This window comes from Talpa occidentalis, unplaced genomic scaffold (genome assembly GCF_014898055.3).
Source record: "Talpa occidentalis isolate TD23 unplaced genomic scaffold, MPIMG_talOcc4v2.1, whole genome shotgun sequence".
NCBI lineage: Eukaryota > Metazoa > Chordata > Mammalia > Eulipotyphla > Talpidae > Talpa > Talpa occidentalis.
The window spans coordinates 77,257,623-77,278,955 of NW_026555331.1; the positions used below are offsets into that span (position 1 = coordinate 77,257,623).

General features: G+C 41.9%; 1 protein-coding gene across 6 annotated transcripts in view; it reads right to left on the reverse strand.

The window, feature by feature from the left end:
* SUGCT (succinyl-CoA:glutarate-CoA transferase) overlaps positions 1–21,333 on the reverse strand; it is a 793,244-nt gene that overhangs the window by 149,625 nt on the left and 622,286 nt on the right. Inside the window, exon 13 of one of the 6 annotated variants that reach the window (XM_054692303.1) lies at positions 6,074–6,266. The exons of the other annotated variants lie outside the window; for them this stretch is intronic. Within the exon in view, the coding sequence (XP_054548278.1) occupies positions 6,189–6,266 (78 nt within the window). The 3' untranslated portion in view covers positions 6,074–6,188. Of the gene's footprint in view, positions 1–6,073; positions 6,267–21,333 lie in introns of those variants that run through there. 6 annotated transcript variants of the gene reach the window in all.

Sequence of the window (21,333 nt, forward strand, 5' to 3'; positions counted from 1 at the left end):
AGCTAAGCTTTGGAAACAACCCAAATGCCCAAAAATAGATGACTGGATCAAGAAGATGTGGTATGTATACACAATGGAATATTATTCAGCAATCAAAAAAGATAAACTCATGCAATTTGAAGCAACATGGATGGAGCTGGAAGGGATCATGCTCAGTGAAATAAGCCAGAAAGAAAAAGAAAAATACCGGATGGTCTCACTCATAGCAGGAATCTAGAAAACCTAAATAAGAGACCAGGAAAAAGAGTAACTATAATAAAGAAAAAATCAAAATCAACAAGGAACTATAATCCAGAGACACACTATGGAGGGGGCGGGGAGAGGAGGGATTGAAGTCAAAATAAGGGGGGGTGCAATTGTATGGGGAATATAAAAAAAACTTTAAAAAAAATGAAAAAAAATTGTGGTTAAAAAGATGTAGGTATACTTTTTATCAACTTATTTCCCTCTTTCTCCATTAGTAGTCGCTATTTTAAAAAGAGCATGTCCTCAAAGTCACAAAATGATTAACAATTTGTATAAAATAATCTGAATGCTCAATTATTGCTTCATCATTCAAAATCCCTGTTGTAGGGTAAGGTAAAAAAGCATCAGGCTTTTCTTCCCGCCCGCCATTAGGCTTGATGATAGAACCCTGCGGTCCTTAATGCATGCCTCATCATGGGCACCTGGAGTAGGGTGTGGGCATGCATCAGTGGATACACCTGTGCTGAGAGTCTGGACTAATAAGGGCAGCATCACGGGACACCAGCAGAACCACGAGAGGAGCAGAGAACAAGGCCACAAGAGAACGCTAGAGAGCCCAGAGTGAAGACTTGCTGGGGGCTGGGAGGCCTGCCAGCCTCCTGTCCCCCCAGTACCTCTGCCTGACATGTGCTTGGTAAGTCCCAATAAAAGCCTGAAAAAGCCACCGAGGGTTCTAGGACTCTCTCCTTTACCCCTTCTGCATGAATCATAGAGATCCTGCTCCGTGTCCTTCTGCCATTACATTTGGCGTAAGTCGGCAAGATAATCTGAAGCAGGCAGGTATGGAGCCCTCCGAAGACCTCTGAAGGGACTGAGGAGTAGCAGACTGAGAGCCTGTGACAATGCTGGAGGCGCCATGGCAGCATAGGAAGTGGACAAGGTCTGGGAGCTGCAGGAGGAGACCTCACCTGGAGCAGGAGACAGACAGCCAGTGGGGACCAGCCCATGACTCCTGAGGCAGCAGAATCATTGGGGAAGAAAGGACCATGATTCGGAGTTCACTAGTGCTGATGCAGGGCAAGGCCAATGGACTTGGACTGACAATCCCGCCAGAAGGCGGAGGAACCTTGGCAGGTTGATATGTTTTGGGGACCCTGGGGGTGGATGGTTTCATTTGCAAACCCCAGGAGTTAAAAATCAAGGCATGGCCGGTGGGCCTTGGCAGAAGAGCCCACAGTTGGTTGAGGGAGGAAGCCCTTGCCAAGTTCTCTGCAGCCAGGCAGAGAAAAAGCCAACTTAGAAAAGCAAAAGCTGATGCTATGGGCCTCCCCTGGTGGTGCAGGCTGTTGAGCGCCATGCTGTGAAGCTGTCCGCAGCCTCTGCAGCACCAGTTCAATCCCAGCCAGCTGGCAAGGGTCCCACATGGCACGCAGACCTCTCCTGTCTGGCCCGCTGCTCCTTTCAGCAGTGTATTTTGTCAGTCTGCCTGTTCTGTTCCCCTCTCTGTCTCTGGTGAATCCTGTCACCCTCCCGCACATCTGGCCTGTACCTCGGTTCTTGTATAAAATAAATCTTAAAAAAAAAAAAAAAGCTGGTGCTAAGATTGAGAAGCCCTGAGTGGATGTTAGGCAGCCTAAGTATGCTGAAGAAGGCCAGTGAGTCTTTTAAAATCACCTCTAGGTGATGCCTTGCTCATTGTTGAGGGAGGGTGAGGAGCTGAGGAACCCGTCCCTGGGGGACGGGTGGGGAACGTGGCATGTGATGGAGCTCACAGCTGAAGAGGGGACCCAAGAGAGGTCACATGTGGAGTCTACATCCACGGATCCCCAACCCATGTGCTTGTGCAATGGGTTGGCCTGGGTGCAGGGGTCTGCGTGTCGCATTGGTAGCTATGAAAGCCGAGTGTTGCAGCGAACGCAGACAAACCCTGAGGGTTGGGCGATTACAAATCCCCAACAGTATAGAATCACCAATCCAAGAGTGACTGCATCCTGGGGGTGGATGCGGTGTATGGTGTAGGGAAAGGTAAAAAGTATTAGGCTTTTCTGCCCTCCTGCCATTAGGATAGATGACAGAACCCTGTGGTCCTGAATGAATGCCTGATGGCGGGCACCTGGAGTAGGGTGTGGGCATATGTAGATGGGATTCACCTGGGTTAAGACTGGGCTTATAAGAGCGGCGTCATGGAGATGCCGGCAGAAGCAGAACCACGAGATGAAAAGAAGCAGAGAGAATGCCAGAGAGCCCAGATAGAGTGAAGACTTGCAGGGGGCTAGGAAGCCTGCCAGCCTCCCGGCCCCCCAACACCCCTGCCTGCTGTGTGCCTGGTAAACTCAAATAAAAGCTTACAAAAGCCACCGAGGGCTCCAGGACTCCTCCTTTACCCTGTCTGCATAGAATCATAGAGAACCTGCACTGTACCCATTCCTGCCCTTAAAATGCTTGTGGCCGAGACCACAGCCAGAGAAGGCCATCAGGCTTCCTGGCCATGTGATAGCAGATGTCTGAGTGGTTTCCCCCTCACATGAGCCGTGCCAGGCCCCCCGGTACCTCTCCCTACCATGTACCTGGTAAATCCCTATAAAAGCCACCGAGGGGGTCTCCCCTGGTGGTGCAGCGGTTGAGCACTGGGCTGCAAAGCTGCCCGCAGCCTCTGCAGCGCCAGTTCAATCCCTGTCTGGCCAGCGAGGGTCCCACATGGCGCGCAGACCTCTCCTGCCCAGCCCGCTGCACACCTCAGCAGTGTATTTCGTCGGTCTGCCTGTTCTGCTCCCTGCTCTGGCTCTGGTGAATTCTCTCACCCTCCCGCACTTCTGACTGTACCCAGTGCTTGTATAAAAAAATAAATAAATCTTTAAAAAAAAAAAAAAAAGGCCACCGAGGGCTCCAGGACTCTCTCCTTTTACCCTGTCTGCTCGAATCATAGAAATCCTGCTCTGTGTCCTGCCATTACACCTGTCTACAAAGCACAGAACTGGCAGTTTATATAACTGTTATAGACTGAATGTGTCCTCCACCAAGATTCATATATTGAAATCCTAGTGTCCAATGTAATAGTATTAAGGCCTGTGGAAAGTAATTAAGTGTAGAGTAAGAAATTATCAGGTTGTTCTGCCCTCCTGCCGTTGGCATTGATGATGGATCCCTGTGGCCCTGAATGCATGCCTGAATGCAGGCACTGGGAGTGGGGTGTGGGCATAAGTTGGTGGGTACACCTAGGCAGAAACAGGGCTTATAAAGGCAGCGTCACAGGGAACCAGGAGAAGAATGAGAGAGAAGCAGAAGAGAGGCAAGATTACGAGAACTCCAGAGAACCGAGAAAAAGTGAAGACTTGCTGGGGGCTGGGAGGCCTGCCAGCCTCCTGGCCCCCTGCCACCCCTGCCTGCCGTGTATATGGTAAACTCCATAAAAGCCTGAAAAAGCCACTGAGGGCTCCAGGACTCTCCTTTGCCCGTCTGCATAGGGTCATAGAGATCCTGCTCTGGGCCCATCCCACCCCTACATTAGATCATAAGGGTAGAGCCCTCACGAATAGGATTAATATCCTTATAAGAAAAGACTCAAGAGATGCTTCCTGTCTTCTCTCTGACATGTGTGGTTGATAAGAATACAACTTTCTGTAAACTAGGGAGTAGATCTCAGTAGGCAATGGATCTGCCAGCCCCTTGATCTTAGGCTTTTCTAGCCTCCAGAACTGTGAGAAGTTTAGGCCACCCAGTCTGTGGTATTTTAGTTATAGCAGCCCGAAGTGACTAAGACTGTCATCTAAAGGGCAACAAATTTTTTTCAACTTCAAGTGCCAGCTCCTTCCCTATGATAGGGCTTCCTTGTAAGTCAGGTGGGCTGGCTGAGCCTCCATTTCTACATCTTCCATGTGGTCCCCATTTAAAGGGCGATGGTAAGAACCTAAATGAAAGTGAAAATGCAAAGTCTCTGTCATATGGTGAGTACTACCTAACTGTAGACATTGCAAACTAGTGACCCTCTTATAAACACAAGGGTTTAATCTGAGTGCTACTGTAGGGTAAATGAAGAATCTTAGGTTTCACGCTGTTGACCTCTGTGGCTATCACCTATGCTGTGATTGCAGGAAGCACTTGTGAGTGTGGGCTTGGGGGCACATGTGCCCCACTGTGGACATCTGGAGTATGGTTTCGGCATGCGTAAGCAGGCACACCTGAGCCTGGAGGCTTAGCATGTAAGGGCGGCATCACAGAGAACCAGAGGACAGGGCAGCAGAGGGTGGCAGAAAGGATGAGAGTAAGAGACCATGAGAGAACACCAGAGTGAGCCCAAAGAGAAGGCATAAAGATTAGCTGGGGGCTAGATCTGCCAGCCTCCGGGCCCTCTGGGCCCCCTGCCTGCCCTGCACCTGGTTGCCTCACTACAAATGGTGTAGAAAGATCATTAAAAGCCTGAAAAGCCACCGAGGACTTCAGGATTCTCTTAACCGTCTGCTCAGATCCATACAGAACCTGCCCTGTGCCTGGCTTCCACTACAGCTACCATCCCCAGGTCCCTGCAGCGGTCTCCATTCTGCAGCTCCTATACCTTTGAACTGTGCTTACTGGCCTGGATAAGCATTTGTGATTGCTGATCTCTGATTGAGACTTTTCATTGATCTTGTTAAACAGTGATCCTAACCTCAGTGTCAGCCTACTCAGGCAGGATACCTCTTATTCCTTTATTCCCCACATTCCACTGGCAAGAACTTAACTTTTAGCGCTGAGAGAGCTGTGCCTACACTTGAATACAGAAACTACAGGAAAACCTGGAATTTTTTTTAGACAGTGTCTTTTCAAATAAAAACACTGGAAGGAAATTTTCTTAATATCAGAGCCCAGTGAAAAAATTAATCAAGCAATAATAAAATCACTGGGAACTGGGATGATTTTCAATAAATTAATGTTTATTTCTCCACCCAATTACAATATTCTAGTTTCACTATTTTTCCTTTCTTTCCCCAACAAGTTTTTAATGTGTGCAGAAAGTTTTTTCTCATCTCTTTTTTTCTTAGTATGTGTAAGGGCAGGACAGGCCACAGAGCAGGTTTTCTATGATCCCGCAGACCAGGTGAAGGAGGAGTCAGAGTCCTCAGTGGTTTTTTGCAGCCTTTTATTGGGATTTACCCGGTACACAGAGGCAAGGGTGCTGGGGGGCCGGGAGGCTGGCAGTCCTCCCAGCACCCAGCAAATCCTCACTCTATCTGGGCTCTCTGGAGTTGGTTCTACTGCTTCTCGGCTTCTCTTTTGGCTCTGCTGGCGTCCCCGTGATGCCGCCCTTAAAAGCCCAGTCTCAGCCCAGGTGAATCCCATCTACCTATGCCCACACCCTACTGCAGGTGCCCGCCATCAGGCATGCATTCAGGACCGCAAGGATCCATCATCTATCCTGATGGCGGGAGGGCAGAAAAGCCTGATACCTTTTACCTAACCCTACAGCATGTTTTAGATCTCTCTCCCTCTCTCTCTCTCTCTCTCTCTTTCTCTCTCTCTCATAGCGCTCTCTCTCTCTCTCTCTCTCTCTCTCTCTCCCCTCTCTCTTGCTCTCTCTCTCACTCTCTGGCTCTCTTTCTTTCAATGCATACACATCTTAATCCCTAAAAACATTCCTTGAATCAAGTTCTAGAGGAACAAATATGGAAGAGAAAAAGGATCAGAAAAATCCTCCAAAGATAAGGCCTCTGGGGTGACAAGTTAAAATCCTCACCCACCCTTGTTGCCCTCTACTCATCATCTGTAAAACAGAAGCTGGACTGGATCTAATCTGTATTCTTTCAATAAACTTTGAGATTAATCACAAATAATTAGCTCCTAAAAACAGAAATGTACGAATGACTTGTTTCTGTGTAAATAAAAGAAAATGGGTCTCCCCTGGTGGCTCAGTGGTTGTGCTCTGTGCTGCGAAGCTGCCCACAGCCTCTGCAGTGCCGGTTCGATCCCTGTCCGCCGGCGAGGGTCCCATATGGCACGCAGACCTCTCCTGGCACCCGCTGCTCCCCTCAGCAGTGTACTTCAGTCCTTCTGCCTGTTCTGTTCCCCGCTCTGGCTCTGGTGAATTCTCTCGCCCTCCGGTGCTTCTGTGCTTGCATAAATAAATAAATAAATAAATACATCTTTAAAAAAAAGGAAAGAAAATGCAAGGATTATTTGTAGTATTATTGCCTTGCATTCCACAACACATTTTGAAATATAATAAGGTGTTCATCTACCAGTCTTCATACAGAGAATGTTTTAGACACCAGGGAGAGGTGATAGTTACATTGAGGAGTGCAACTTTACAGAGAGGAAAAGTACCTAAAGATGACTTCTTAGAAAGTTTCCTAAGTAAGATTTGTGCTTCTTTTTTCCTGAGAATGATGCCAATGAAGTCTTCAGTATAATACAAACCAGTAATTCTCAAAGTTGTCTTTCCCATCCCTCACTAGCATCAGTACCACCTGGGAACTTGTTAGGTTAAATGTATAAGCCCCAGCCCAGATGTCTTAGAAATCCTGAAGGTGAGGACCAGCAACATAAATTTTAAATAGCCCTCCAAGTGATTCTGATGAATGCGGAAGTTGATAATTACTATGTTTTCCTACATAACCATGAAGGTTCCACTACTAAAACTACTATTATAAAGGGAGTAGCCATCATGGAAAAACCATCTACAGGAGGAGCAGCTAGTGCCCATCCATTCAGACCCCCTCAACCAGCCAGTGCTACCATCCTCTGGTTGCTTTGAACAATAAAGCTGAGGGTTTATTCGTGTGCTTTCTCCAGTGACTTGTCGTCGGTTAGCAGAACAAAGAGAGAAGTTTGGACTGACTGACATGTGGTACTTAAGTCTAGACTCCTTGAAGGGCAGGGCAACTTTGCCCAGTGATCCCCTGCATCAGGCCAAGGCTGGACTTTACCTAAGACCACATTCTGGGGGACTCCTTTTACTTTCCTATCTTGCTTCGCTCACTCTTTATCTTTTTCCTGCAGACTACTCCTACGTTAAGCACGTGCACCCAAATCCATTTCTCTCCTTTTTCTGGGAAAACAGACTAAGACATTTTAATTGTAGTAAAGATTATAAATGATTGCAAAGTTTTTATTAGAGCAGTGGCAAGTGGGAATGGTTATTGTTTGGTGAAGAAAGCAGTTCCCAAATATGGGAATATCTAAAAGAGTCCTCTCCAAAGTGTATCAGACTAGACGGTGTTTCTTGTAAACACAGTAAAAATGAAGGTTGAACACTGATGAACCAGATAATTCCAATGACCATCCAAATTCTAAAAGGTGCATGTCACAACAATCCCTGTACTGTATAAGAGATGTACACTTTTCTTTGTGTTGAATTACAGAAAGAGAAAAGACAAGAAGTCCCAAAAGGGTAGATGTTCAACTGAGGGAGACAGGCATCATGCAGGTGAAAAGTCTGAAATATTATGAAGAAAGTAAAGCCAGGGGAGGATATAGAGAGTGCTAACTCAGAGAGTAGGGAATTTACCATGGAGATGAATTTTAGCAGACACTTAAATGCAGTAAGCAAAATTATAGGGATCTCTACAGTGTTCTAGACATAAGCACCCACAAGTGTAAAGACCCTGGGCAGGAACTTGCTTGATGAGGGAGACAGTGGCAGGAGATGAGTTCAGGAGGTATCGAGGGCTCTGGCCATGCAGGGGCTTGCAGGTCATACTGCAAGTTTGATGTGATGAAAAAGAAAGACTTTAAAGTTTCTGAGCATGATTGGAATTCAGCTTCAAAGTCTATCCTTATAGGGAATAGTTGGCAGGTGGAGGCACAAGAATCTGAGACCAAAGATAAGAAGATATGGTAGTAGACTAGTCAGGCAAGAAAAAGACTGAAGGCCTACAGGAAAGTTTACTTAACTATTCCTTTACTTCTTTAATGATATCTCTGAATGGTCCTATATGATGTGCACACATATATGCAATTTTTCTCCCCTCTTTGCTTCATCACAAGTTGTAAAGGGAAGAAGGATTTAAATGCATTTCCACTCAGATATCCAAACTGAGTCCAGTGCAGGAGATACACAGAGCACCCAGGAAATACTTCAATCCTGGTACCTGACTGTGACGTTGTTACTATTATATTTCGAGAAATCTCTCTCTGCTTCCTGTCATTTTATACAGCACTGTGGAGACGTGAAAAGTTTTAAGTTCTATTCTCTACAGTCACAATGTGAGGAATAATTTATTTCCATTTCATTTTATTCAAAGTGCATAAATGTGTTGTTAAACAATACCATAAAAGAAGACATTTGATATCATTTCTGCTAACAATTGATTTTTTTTTTTTGCTCCCAATAAAATCTATTCTTTGCAAACCTTTTATTGTCAGTAAGTTTGTAAATGCATGGAAAAAAGATTTCAATTACAATTTATAACCCAAGCGAATTTTAACATAGGAAGTCCATTCTCTTGAAAGGAACAAAAGCCCACCAGAGCTTACTTAGAAACAGTATTTGAGGCTTAAATCTGTGGAGATTTCTAATACTCCTTTTCTAAGTGGAATTCAATTTTCCTATTTGTAAGTTTCCTGATGTTGGTGGTTGCAGAGAAAGTGCCTGTGGTCAGCTGGCTTAGGGGGAATGGAGAGAATGAAGGTGCTGGTTTTAAAATTAAGCCTGAATCTTTCACAAGTCCTAAGGATCCTGTCCAAAAAGAAATTGCTTTTCTCAGGACTAAAGGTACTATCTCACCATTCAAATGCAAAGGACAGATTTTATTTATAACTTTTCCATGATTTTCTTCCCAGATTTAGCTTTCTACAAGCATTTCCTTCAGGAAAACATTCACTTTTCCTCTCTTGTCCCGTTTCCTGCAAGAGTGCTTCTCTAGGAAATGGTAATCATAGCATTATTCTTACATTCTTATATTCTATAGTTATAGGCAAAATGTTCATAAATACAAACACAAAAGACCTCTCCAAATTGAGGATGAAGCAGAGAAAAGAGAGTAAAGAAACCCAGTTCTTGCATGCATAAATAAATAAATCTTTAAAAAAAAAAAAAAAGAAAAGAAATGTCTCCTTTTCCCAAACTGCTGCTCCTTATTTAAATTAGTTGCATTTGGGTCTCCCTAGTGGCATAGGGGTTAAGTCTCAGAGCTATCAGCCAGGGAGCTAAACCATATGGTGCAGCAGACCTCTCCTGTCTCACCCACTGCTCCCCTCAACAGTGTATTTCAGTAGATCCACCTGTTCTGCTCCCCTCTCTGTCTCTAGTGAATCATCTTACCCCCTGTACCTCTGGCCTACACTCCAGTTCTTGAATGCATAAATAAATAAAAATAATTATTTTTTTTAAAGTTTACGGCTTTAAAAAATAATAAAATAAATTAGTTGCTGTTGCATTATCTTCCTAGCTTACACTAGGATTTCAAATTTATACCCCTTATTTAAATAGGCAGTTCTTCCCTTTAACCTTAGATATAGATTGAAGCAATCTGAGTCACTATTAGGATTTAGTTCAAAATATCAAAGTTCTACCTTATGCAATGGTAGGCTACCTGGGATGGTGGTTGAAACACGCACGCAGAGCTGTTTCTGAGTTCCAAGTGAAGGTGGGTGACAAGGGTTAGTCTTCTAATTGTCAGAGCTATGCCATGATCACAACCTTTGTGATGACTCCTTTAAGGGATAGGACAGTTCACCTAACCCAAGCAAGGATTTCTGAGGCTGCCTCCACTAGAAAAGAGAGTAGCTGGGCTACGCAGCATAGCTTTCTGAGCATACAAAGCCATCTTGTAAGCCCTTGGCAATGCTGTGATTTCCTCCAGATTAAGACTCAGCCAGGACCTTAGTGACAGCTGCCCCTTGGAGGTGGGCCTGGGAGCACAAGGTTAGTTATCGCCATTCCCCCCAAAAATCTAGAAAGTTGCTGAATGGATATTGCTGCCAACAGAAGAGGCCACTGCAATGAAAACCACTCCACAAGGAGGAAGGGGACTATTTCCACTTGTTGAGTGCTACACACTAAGTGTGTCCACCCTGAAATCCATATGTTGAAACCTAATTCCCAATGTGATGGTGCTTGGAGGCGGGGCCTTTGAAAGGTTATCGGATTGTGAGGGTGGCCCTCACCAGTTAATATCCTTTATAAGAAACACTAAGTAACAACCTCTCCCCTTCCACCCTGTGAAAGGCAGCAAGACTGTGGTCTATGAACCAAGACGTGCACCCTCACCTGCACTGAAACTGCTGGCACCCTGATCTTGGACTTTAGATTTCAAACCTGTCAAACATAAATTTCTCTTGTTTATAAGTCAGGTAATTTATGGTATTTTGTTTTAGTAGCCTGAACAGACCAAACAAATATCCTCAATTTCATACTCAAATCTCAAAATGACGTATTTTCTCAACTTTAAAACTCTATTATTGATTGAAGGTACATATCAATATAAGTAAATAAAAAGATATTTCCCAAAGAATGAAGGAAATATGTTATTAGATATGATAATGAAATAAGATATAAAAATTAAAAATACATATAATAAAATATAAAAAAGAAAAAAGAAATGAAAATCATCATTAAAATACTAGGTTATGTTGAGTTTTTCTTAGCCTATATATTTAAATTATTTATCAAACCTTCTGGAGTAGATTGCTTTTTCTCAATTTACACATGAGGAAAATAAGGTTGAAGAAAAATTAAGGAAATTAAGAAAACTAATGGAACCTAGAGTTTTGTGAATCTAAACTCATGCCCAGGCCCCTCTGAGTTTCTGAGATGTGCCACCCTGGAAAGGACCAGAGGGTGCAGCAGATGGTCCAAACTTCCCTGCTGTCCCAATCAGATCCAAAAATAAATTTCAAGAGAAAAAAATAAGGCAATATATTCACACCATCAGCACAATTAAGTGACCCAAAACCCTGATGCAAGCTCTGATGTTTCTGATGGCATAAAAATCAAATTCCACTTCTGCTATGACCCAAATTTCAGGAGGTAATGTGGTAAATCGAAAGGAACAATGACTCAAGTCTGAAAGATCTGGGTTTAGTGCTGCTGGAACAGAAGGGTGGAATTTCTAATTAGTGTCAAAACGATAATTTGCGAAATAAATGGTCCTAAGAAAATTGGAAATTAAAGATAAATTCCTTATTTTCAATAATTCCAAAATAAATTCCAGATGAACCAACACATTTTGAATAATAAAGATAAAGCATAAAGATTTTTGTGGCAATGGATTAATTCTGTATCTTAACTACAAAGATCATTATATAAATCTATGCACATGATAAAATGGCATAGCATTATACAAACACACATTTTACCAAGGTCAGTTTCTTGATTTTGATAGTATACTGTAAATATGTAAGCTGTAACCATGGGGGTAGCAATTCTTGAAAAAGCAGAGACGGTCTACATTTCTGTTTGAGAAGCTCTTGTGTATACAAATGACCACCTGGGACTATGAGTATGGAAACCTGAGTATCAGTTACCCTGGGGCCAAGGGGAAGAAGACTATTTGCTTTATTGTTCGCTCTTGGAGCCAAAACCGAATTTCTTGAAGTCATTATGCAGTGCAAAACTTTGGGCAAGTGATTAAACTTTATAGGACTTCTTTTCCCCCATGGTGAAAATATTTATCACTTTTCAGGATATCAACTCTACAAGATCACACCTCCAATTCTTCCAAATCACCAAAAGAAACTAAGTATCTTCAGAGAGAAAAGGAAAGGTAGAAAGATGAGAGAGCTGAAAACAAAATAACAAAACAAAATGAAAAAACACACTCTGCTGGAATGTTATGAACTAATGCATTTACTCACCTGTGCTGAGCTCTCCAGGGCAAATCCATTGGGAAAAACCTATTAATTGGGCCCAGGCAACAGCCACCACCCATTAAAAAGAGACACACACACACACACACACACCACATACACACACACAAACACACATTCTCATGCATTCTCTGTCTCTGTCTGCCTCTCTCTGTCTCTGTTTCTATCTCTGTGTGTGTCTCTCTCACACACACACAGAATGTATATTTCCCTTATTATAATACTCTATGTGGAGATTATTCAGATACTTTTCCTTGAAACAACAAAAGTGTGTGGGGCAGGGGTGGTAGAATGGCTCTGTCATGCATACCAAAAGGAACCACCTTTAGTTAAATATTTGTGAGCAGAATGTGGGTTGATTTGAGAATAGCATTGGGTTTTATGTTTTTGGTTTTTTGTTTTACTAAAAAAGAGTGTCATATTTAGCTCTGGTTTATATGTGAAGGCCCCACAGGATAAGAACTAGTCCAGAAAACGCATTTCAGTGATCTTTTATTGAGTTGGAAATCCCACACTAGTGCTTCCAGGGCATTAACAAGAACACCTTGTTTCACAGTTTTCACAACCTGAGAAACAAGGAGCAGACTCATGTTGATACAGTAGGTTGACCCCTAAAGTAGAAAAGTTTAAAGTGAGGTGGACCCAGTGCTTTTAAAATACCCATAAATCTAATGCACCAGGACCATATGCTCCACATGTCATTGCTGAGAGCACCGGGGAGAAAAAGGCAGACAGATGCCCACAGTCAAAGACACTGAGGAGGTGACTGGTGACTCTTAGAGGTAATGGTTTTCTTGACTTTGATAAGTTTACATAAAAAGTCACATGACAATACGTTGTTTCCACTTTAATTTCCTCATCTGAAATAGTGCCAAGTTTCTTTCACATTAGGAAAAATATCTCAATAGAATGAAAGGTTAGAAACTGTACTTTAAAGTTCTAAACTTGTTCTAGCAGCCTGCCTGCCCCTCCACTACAGACAGTGAGATGCTAAAGAGTTGGGGTCACTGATATTCATCTCTCTATTGCCTCCTAATCAGAGGACAACCTGGCTGCCTTCCGATAGCACTACCTCCAGTGGAAAGCTCAGGCTTTGATGACTTTGAGGGTTATTTTGGGAAGTTGTCCTTGGCTGGGCTTACAGAAAGGTCACAAGGTAAGAGTTGCAGCTGTGATGATGTCACTCAGGTGGATCTCACACAAATCTTTGTGTTTCTTATCCATTTCTGTTTTACCTTGGTGAAAGGGTCATAACTGTGTCCCAGGGGTACAGCAGGGACTCCAAACCTGAGAGATTTTTTGGGAATGTATCTCCCATTAACATACTATCTAAATCCAGTTTACACATAAATTCATTCTGTAATTCAGTTTTCTTGGTAGGAAGGTAAGGGGACCCTCCTCCCCCACACACACACACTTAGCCACTTCACAGAGTACTTACTGGAATTTTAACAAAATTGAGATGACAGAACATGTGACAGTTTTAGAATTGTTTGAGAATCTCAACAGCAAAAATACACTAGCTACAAAATTTGGTACAAAGGAGATCTGGAAATTCACCTTGTTTGGTGCCCACATGGCTTATGGACTTTGAACAATCCTTTAAAAAAAAAAAAAGATTTATTTATACAAGAACCGGGGTACAGACGAGATGCACGGGAGGGTGAGAGGATTCACCAGAGACAGAGCGAGGAACAGAACAGGCAGACTGACAAAATATACTGCTGAGAGGAGCAGCGGGCGCAACAGGAGAGGTCTGCTCTGCCATGTGGGACCCTTGCCGGCCTGCCGGAATCAAACCGGCGCTGCAGAGGCTGCGAACAGCTTCACAGCTCTGCACTCAACTGCCTGCACCACCAGGGGAGGCCTCTTTGAACAATCCTTTTAACTACTTTGCATTTGTTTACTTCCTTACGTGAATTTTATCATTTCCCAGATAATTATCTGGAAAATACTATAATAGCCAACACAATCATTGTTTCTCAAGACACCTGCCTTTTAGAAGGCATAAGCAACAACTGCCAGGAAAAAAAAAAAACCAGTTTTCATTTTAGGAGTAGCCAACCTGCCCCACAGAGGTAGCCTTGTGCCCTCTAGCCACCCAGGGCTGTACCCAGATGTCCCACATCCGCAGGCACTCTGAACACTGGAGTGATTACGGATGAGCTGAGCTTTCAGAAGTGGCTGGAGGGCCGAGATAGGAGTGCCCTGCCACACTCACTTCCTAAAAACAAGTTCAGCCAAAGCCACATTAAAGATGGCTGCTTGATGTTGGCAGAACTTTCCAGGAGGCAACAAATGAGGGTGTGTGGGTGGGGGAGTGGGCAACAGTGTCACAAAATGACAAAGCAAACAAATGTTTCCTGTCCTTGCATTTAAAATCTCCCACGGGGGTGGTAGCAAGCCTCAAAGGCCTGGGGCTTTCCTGAAGAAACTGTGAAAAGAAAGAATGATAAAAGCAGCCAGCATTTTAGCAGGAGCACTACCAACCAAACCAAAGAAAGGAAAAAGATGATTCTCACTCAACAACAATTCTTGCTTGTAATTATCAGGCTGTGTTTGCTTCAGAATGCTCCTCAGAAGGGATGTGAGTTTTGGTTTTGTTTCTCTGGTGGTGATTTTCTTCAATGACCATAGGTCATGTCTCACTTTCTTATGCCACCACTATAGATCTACATCTAAGATGTTAAACAAGAATCTGGCTTCTTTGTGCATCGCACACCTCCTAGTGGTTTCCAACAAAATGTACTACTTGCTCAGAAACATCCCTTGCTATCTGAATTCTTGCTGAAAGAAGGAAAATAATCTATTCAAACAGGGGTCATAATTTAAATGTAAAACCATTAACATAGCCAATAAATGTTTCTTTAGTGTGGTTCCCAGGACAAGGTAAGTCATGTAGCATTCCTTTTGACATCAGTCAATTTTCAGTCACAACAAAAACATGAACAATTGATGTGAAGCTGAATAAACAGAAAATAGTTCAAAATGCTCAGCTAGCATGCTTGGCCTATTTCCAGTTATTCAAAGAACAGTATATTGAAGAGTGATTCAGTGCTTAGATCTCTCATTTCATGATCACTTAAATCCTATAATGTAAGATCCCACTTAAGCAAGGAGTGAAATTCCCATTTCTTGAGAAAAGGTGAAGTTCTGAATACTTCAAGAATCTCCAATCCAAAAGTTTAGACTAGAAATGTGAGAGAAGATCCACTTAGCTAAATTATGTACACTATACTATTTAAAACACAGTGTGTAAGACAGTGTTTCAAGAAGTTCCAAGCATCTTCAGAGTCCCAGGAATTGTATTTGACTCATAAAATTCAGAATTTCCAACCCACACTTATCAATGTCATCTTCTTCCTTGTCCTTGTTCCACCCTCCTCTATAAATCAAGAGACATGCAGCTGCCTACAGCAACCACAAAGATTTTCCCAATAAAACAAATTCCAGCAAGAAGGAAAAAATAATTTGACTCACAGTTTAGTGGGTGGTTCGGGGGTTTAATCAATTAGGTTGATTTAGGTTCCAATTCTGATTCTACTAACAATTAAATAATGAAGAACTTTGAAACATCCTTTATATATTTCAAGTTCTTTAACATTAAGAAACTCATTTGACCTTCATAATAAACCTCTGAGCAAGAAGGGAGACTTTGTCATCCCTAATTAACACATGAGCAAGCCAACTCAGGTCTGCATAATTTGCCAAAATTGACATTTCTACCCTGGCAGATCTAGTGTCACCCACAGCCTTCTTGCTCAGCGTCCATCAGCCTCCACCCCCACCCCACGACCTGAGCTCCCTCTCTCCCCATGCCACTTCCCCCACCATCTGTACATGCATACCTACTCACTCTCCACCCTCATCACACAATGAGCTGTCAGTTATGTGCATATTTATCTTAGTGTTTCTGAAGTTTTGAAAGCTTACTGAGGGCAAGAGCATGCAAGACCCACCTTTAGTGGCTTGAGGATATGGCACTACCTGCCACATATGCTCCATAAATACGTGGCAAATTGAACCCAACTGAAACGATCTGATGAAATTGTAAAACAGGTAAATTTGGGGCATCCCCCACCCTGTAACCTCTTGTTTTCAACCTTAACTCCCAGTTATCAAAACCAGATCTTTCAGCACATAAAAAGCTATATGACTGATAGGAACTTAAAATGTTATGCATCACTATGGGTAATAAACTTGAATCTAAATGGATGTGACACTAATTTCAGGAATAACCTAAGAGTCTGGGATGACTTGGGAGTGTCAGGACCTTCCCAGCAGGCCAGAAATCACATTTAGAACTCAGAAGCACTTCAGTCTGTACTAAAATTGCAGGCATCCAACAGTCACCTACCTTGGTTTTTCTCATCTATGAGTTGAAAATTATGACTCATAAACTGTTGGAAGTATTTTTTTAACTCACTAATTATTGGCTAGTAAAATGCAATGTTTCAACCTTCACTGAATGCTAAGGCCAATCTTAGCAACCAATTAGGCAAAGTTGACTTTGAAATCAAAGTAAAGTCCAAGAAAAAAGAGTAAGCTATTTAAAAAGATTATGCTGATATCCTGAAATGTGTAACTCAAAGCATCTGTGAATTTTCCATGCAAATAATGGAGTGCAATCACTTCTTCCTCTTTGATGCTGACCATGTGAGGAGGCCTAGCCCTAAAAGAAGCAGCATCATGAACTCCCCCTCAGTCTTGAACTTGCAAACCAGTCACATGGAATGCAAGTTATACACGCTAAGTCATTTGCATTCCATTCTTGATTACTGAGCCTCAGATAAAGAGTGAGCATCAGCCCCACACCCCAAAACCCTACCCAGCCTCAGTTTTTTTGGTTTCTCTTAGAAAGACCAAGTTCTGACCCTGTCTCCTCCTCCCTGGCAGGCCTAACAGCCTAGGCTCAGGCTGCCTAAAGCTGAACGAGTCTTTCCTTCCCCAACAGTTTAAGCCACAGCCATCCCTGTCCTGGTCATGCCCACCCCTGGCAGGTTTTCACTCACAACCCTCTCTCCATTTTCAGGACTAGCCTGTGCTGTACTTCTCCTCAAATGCCACTTGGGAAACACCCACTCCTCCTTTAAGGCTCAATTTACAAAGCTGAGAAAGTCTTTATTGGTTCTACCAGGCTGGGTTAGAATCTTCTGCTGTTTCCAAAAAATCCTGAACAGATATCAAGCACAGCATCCACAACACCAAATAGCAATTCCTAGTAACTTTTCTACCGTACGCCCTTAGCAGTCCCACAAATGTCCAGTGCATTCTAAGCACAGAGGAAAAAAAAAAAAAACATTGCTTGACAAACAGGCTGAATGAATTGACTGCAGTAAGAGACGGTCAGATCTATCACTTCGGAACACTTAGAAGAAAAAGTGCAAAGTTCTCTGAGATGCTCCTATTCCTCAGTATCTAACATAGCGTGGGGGCATGCTGCCAATCACTTCAATGAAATCAAATTATTGCCTTGACCAATCCTTATTTATTTCACTGTTGGTTATCATCTACCATATGCATGCATATGGAAACAGCAACTAGGAAAACAAAGAGATCTGAGTGAACGTTGTCTTCTTTGTAAGGAAGATAAGGAAGATTTAGCCAGGGAGATGAATTTTGTGCCAGATCATAAATAGTGAGTGTTATGGAAGGAAATAATATGCTTTTTTGAGCCTTTTGCTATGTGTGTAAGACAGTGTTTGGAATATACGTTACTACTAATCACAAAATATCCTTTATGTAAATGTTAATTACATATTAATTACACACTATAATCTAAACCTTCTCTTGGGTTTCTTCTGCCAATACAAAGTCCTTTTGCATGTCTCTAGCATTTTAGCTGTTCTTCAAATGGCAGTTGCTTTAACATTTCACAGACCCTGGTTTACTGGCCCTGAACTGCTTCTTCTGGAGTCCTGTTAATCTCTCACGTTTATTATAATTTTTTTCAGCTGCAGTCACTATGAGCAGTAGTTTTTTTGTTTTTTTTTTCCCTCACAGTGATAAATATGCATACATTTCTGAATTAATGAAGAGTTAATGTTCTCAAACTTGAGGAGTTAATGTCAATGGTCAGGATCAAAGAAATCATATTAAATCTATTGATATCCTCACACTTTTCCAGAAGTTCAGTTGCTTCAGACACAAGGCTGAAATATGGAGTTTGGAAGTTTTGATAATGATCATGGGATGAACAGAAAAACAAAGATGCAATTGGCTAGTAATGGATCTGGGTGTGTTTTCTATTTCACAATAGCGTGTGGGTGAGAAGCAATTTGGAGCCTTTTCACATTATTTAATTTATAACATGGATACTGGGTTTGTCCAACTATCCCAAAGATAAGATATATCCTAGGCAGTCATAATCCAAGTCCCATTAGGAAATGGGGGTCTACCTGCAAGGGGATTTCTAGTTTGTACTCATCCCAATACCTCTGACCTCTGACCTCCACTCAAATACACCTACTGGCTCAGAGACAGCTACTGTAGTGCCACAACTACTGTACGTTTCCTTTGCAATGTAAGTTTCCTGTCTGATGGTGTCTAAGGAATGATGCCAAGTTAGTTTGAGTGCCTTGAAATATTTGCTGGACACGGGTGTATGCAGGTGTGCACACGTAATTAAGGAAATGCCTATTTGGTATATAATATCTGAAAAGAGAAAGGATGGTCAGATATAGTAATGGTTTAGGGGAGCAGATATGCAGTTGATACTCAGAAAAGTTTTACAGTTCTAGTTCTGCCACTTACTATCTGTATAACCTTAAAAAAGCTACTCAACTTCTCCAGGCTTTCCTTTCATCATCTCCTTCATGCAGTGGTTCTTATCTAGGGACAATTTTGTGTAAGCTATTTGTATCCAGATAGCAATTTTAATCTCCTTTAGTAATATTATGTAAGTAGTCATCTTATGTACAATACTGACCTTGATCTTTCCTGAAACCAAGACTTAGATCATAAAACCAAGAGTGGGCAGCACAAATGTGTCTGATTTTGAGGCCAGAGCTACTAGAACTGGCCAAGTGACTCAAGTAGCCTTGAGCTACCTAATTCTCCAAAATGTTACTAGGTATGTGGTCCAGATTCATCTGCTACTTCTTGAGGCAAGGTGTTAATTTTGTCTCAGAAAGTACAGTGCCATTTGCTAGGCAGTGATATTGTCTAAAAGAAGAGATCTGGCCACTGATAGCAGCAATTGTTTTATGTCTTATTTGGTTTGTTTGTTTAACAAGACTAAAAGAGAACAAGTTCCTATCTTACTTGGTGATTTAACCAAGGGCAGTGTTCTATTTAGAGACCAGCAAGAACAGTGTGGAAATTGTTCACTAACAATGTGAATCATTTTCAGACAATCCCCAGAAAATCTGGGATAAGTTAGGTGGAAAAGAGACAGATGACAGTATGTGGAAAACTTTATTTATGAATGTTAATAAAATTTCAGATGCAAAGGAAATACTAGAGACAAAACTGAAAAGCCCTACATTGAGAATGAAGCCTACTCCAGCCTCACTCTGAGACAAAAACAAGCTAAGGACCAATTCATTAAATGCCAAGTTCAAGAGAGGGATGGCAGGCTAGACCTACAACTGGAGAAGTTCCCCTCCTTAAGATTTTGCCAAGAGCCTGATCACATGCTTTGCAAACCATGATAGATATATTAGGGCAGACCTGACATCCTTGCTTAATTTTCCATGTCAACTTTTTGCAAGATGGGGAAAAGGTTGGTAGGTTTGGACTAAAGGTAATCGTCCTCATTCACATTTGGGCCCTTGACAGAAACTTTCAAAATGGAAATGAAAATGGCAGCCAGTCAAAATCAAGGTTTTAATTTTTACATCTGGAGAACCTTTTTGAGGACAATGGCCCAGAAAACCAGAACAGACTTGAGCTTATGTGACAATGAACATGAGAAATATCCAGATGCACATTGGGTTATAAAATTGATATTGACATTTTTAATGTGTTTTAGCTGGGGAACATTTTCCAAGAATACTGTGAGAACATGGCAGGACAATGTTTTTATGAGGATTTGATATGCTGCCTTCTATTTTCCACCAGTTGGAATAAAATTGTTTTGAAATAGTGACTGAAGGAAGCGCCACTTTTTAGAATGCCCCGGGTCATGAAAACAGTAAATATTTTAACTGTGCACATGAAACTGGGATTTGTAAAGAATTAAATATCAGATAAAGTATCGAGGTCATATGGCAGATCCATTTCTAGTGTTCTGAAGATATTCCACACAGTCTTCCATAGTGACTGACCAATTTACATTCCCATTCTAACTATCCAAAGAACACAAAATTTAAAAGGAAACACTAATTCAAAAGGAAACCTTCACTCCTGTGTTTATTGCAGCACTACTTACAATAGCCAAGATATGGAAACAAACCAAATGCCCCAAAATAGATGTGGTAAATATATACAATGGGATAATACACAGCTATCAAAAATGATAAAGTCATGACATTTGCAGCAATATGGACAGGGCTGTTAGGGATTATGCTAAGTGAAATAAATGAGAAGAAAAAAGATAAATATCAGATAGTTTCACTTATATGTGGAATATAGAAAAACAAAACAAAAGTCAGGCAAAGGCAAAACTTTAAACCTAACCATAAATTTGAGGCATTTCTAGCAGAGAAGTGGGAGAGGTGAAAACAGGAGGTGGAAGAGCACATTCAATTATGACTAAGGCCACCAGAAGGGAGTCATGACGGGGTGGGAACAATGGGGAGAGGGTGGCTATTGGAGGTTTACTGGAGTTTTGGTGAAATAACATACAAATTTAGAGGTTTATTTATTTAAACCTATACCCCTAAGACATATAGTGTGATATAAATCAATATTACCTCAAAAAATATAAGTTAAAATAAAATTAAAAATAAAAATACTTAGTAACAATACTGAAAAAGAATAAATTTTTGTTCCTCCAAGAAAGAAGGTATTATCAAGATGAGGTGAGAATTTTAAAATTCTAATACTGAGGAATATATTGAACATGAGGCTCAAGTAAAAACCCATTGTCTCTTTAACTAACTAATCTTGGGATCTCCCTGGTGGCACAATAGGTTAAGATGCAGCACTATGAAGCTATCTGCAGCCACTGCAACAAGAGTTCAATCCCCAGCCAGGGAGGTGACCCACATGGCGCAGCAGACCTCTCCTGACTTGCCTGCTGCTCCCCTCAGCAGTGTATTTCAGTAGATCTACCTATTCTGCTCCCCACTCTGTCTCTGATGTATCCTAACACCTCCCACACCTCTAGTCTGTACCCCATTTCTTGTATGCATAAATAAATAAATCTTTAAAAAAAGAAAATGATATTTAATAAATTAATTAATTTCATTCCATGATTATATT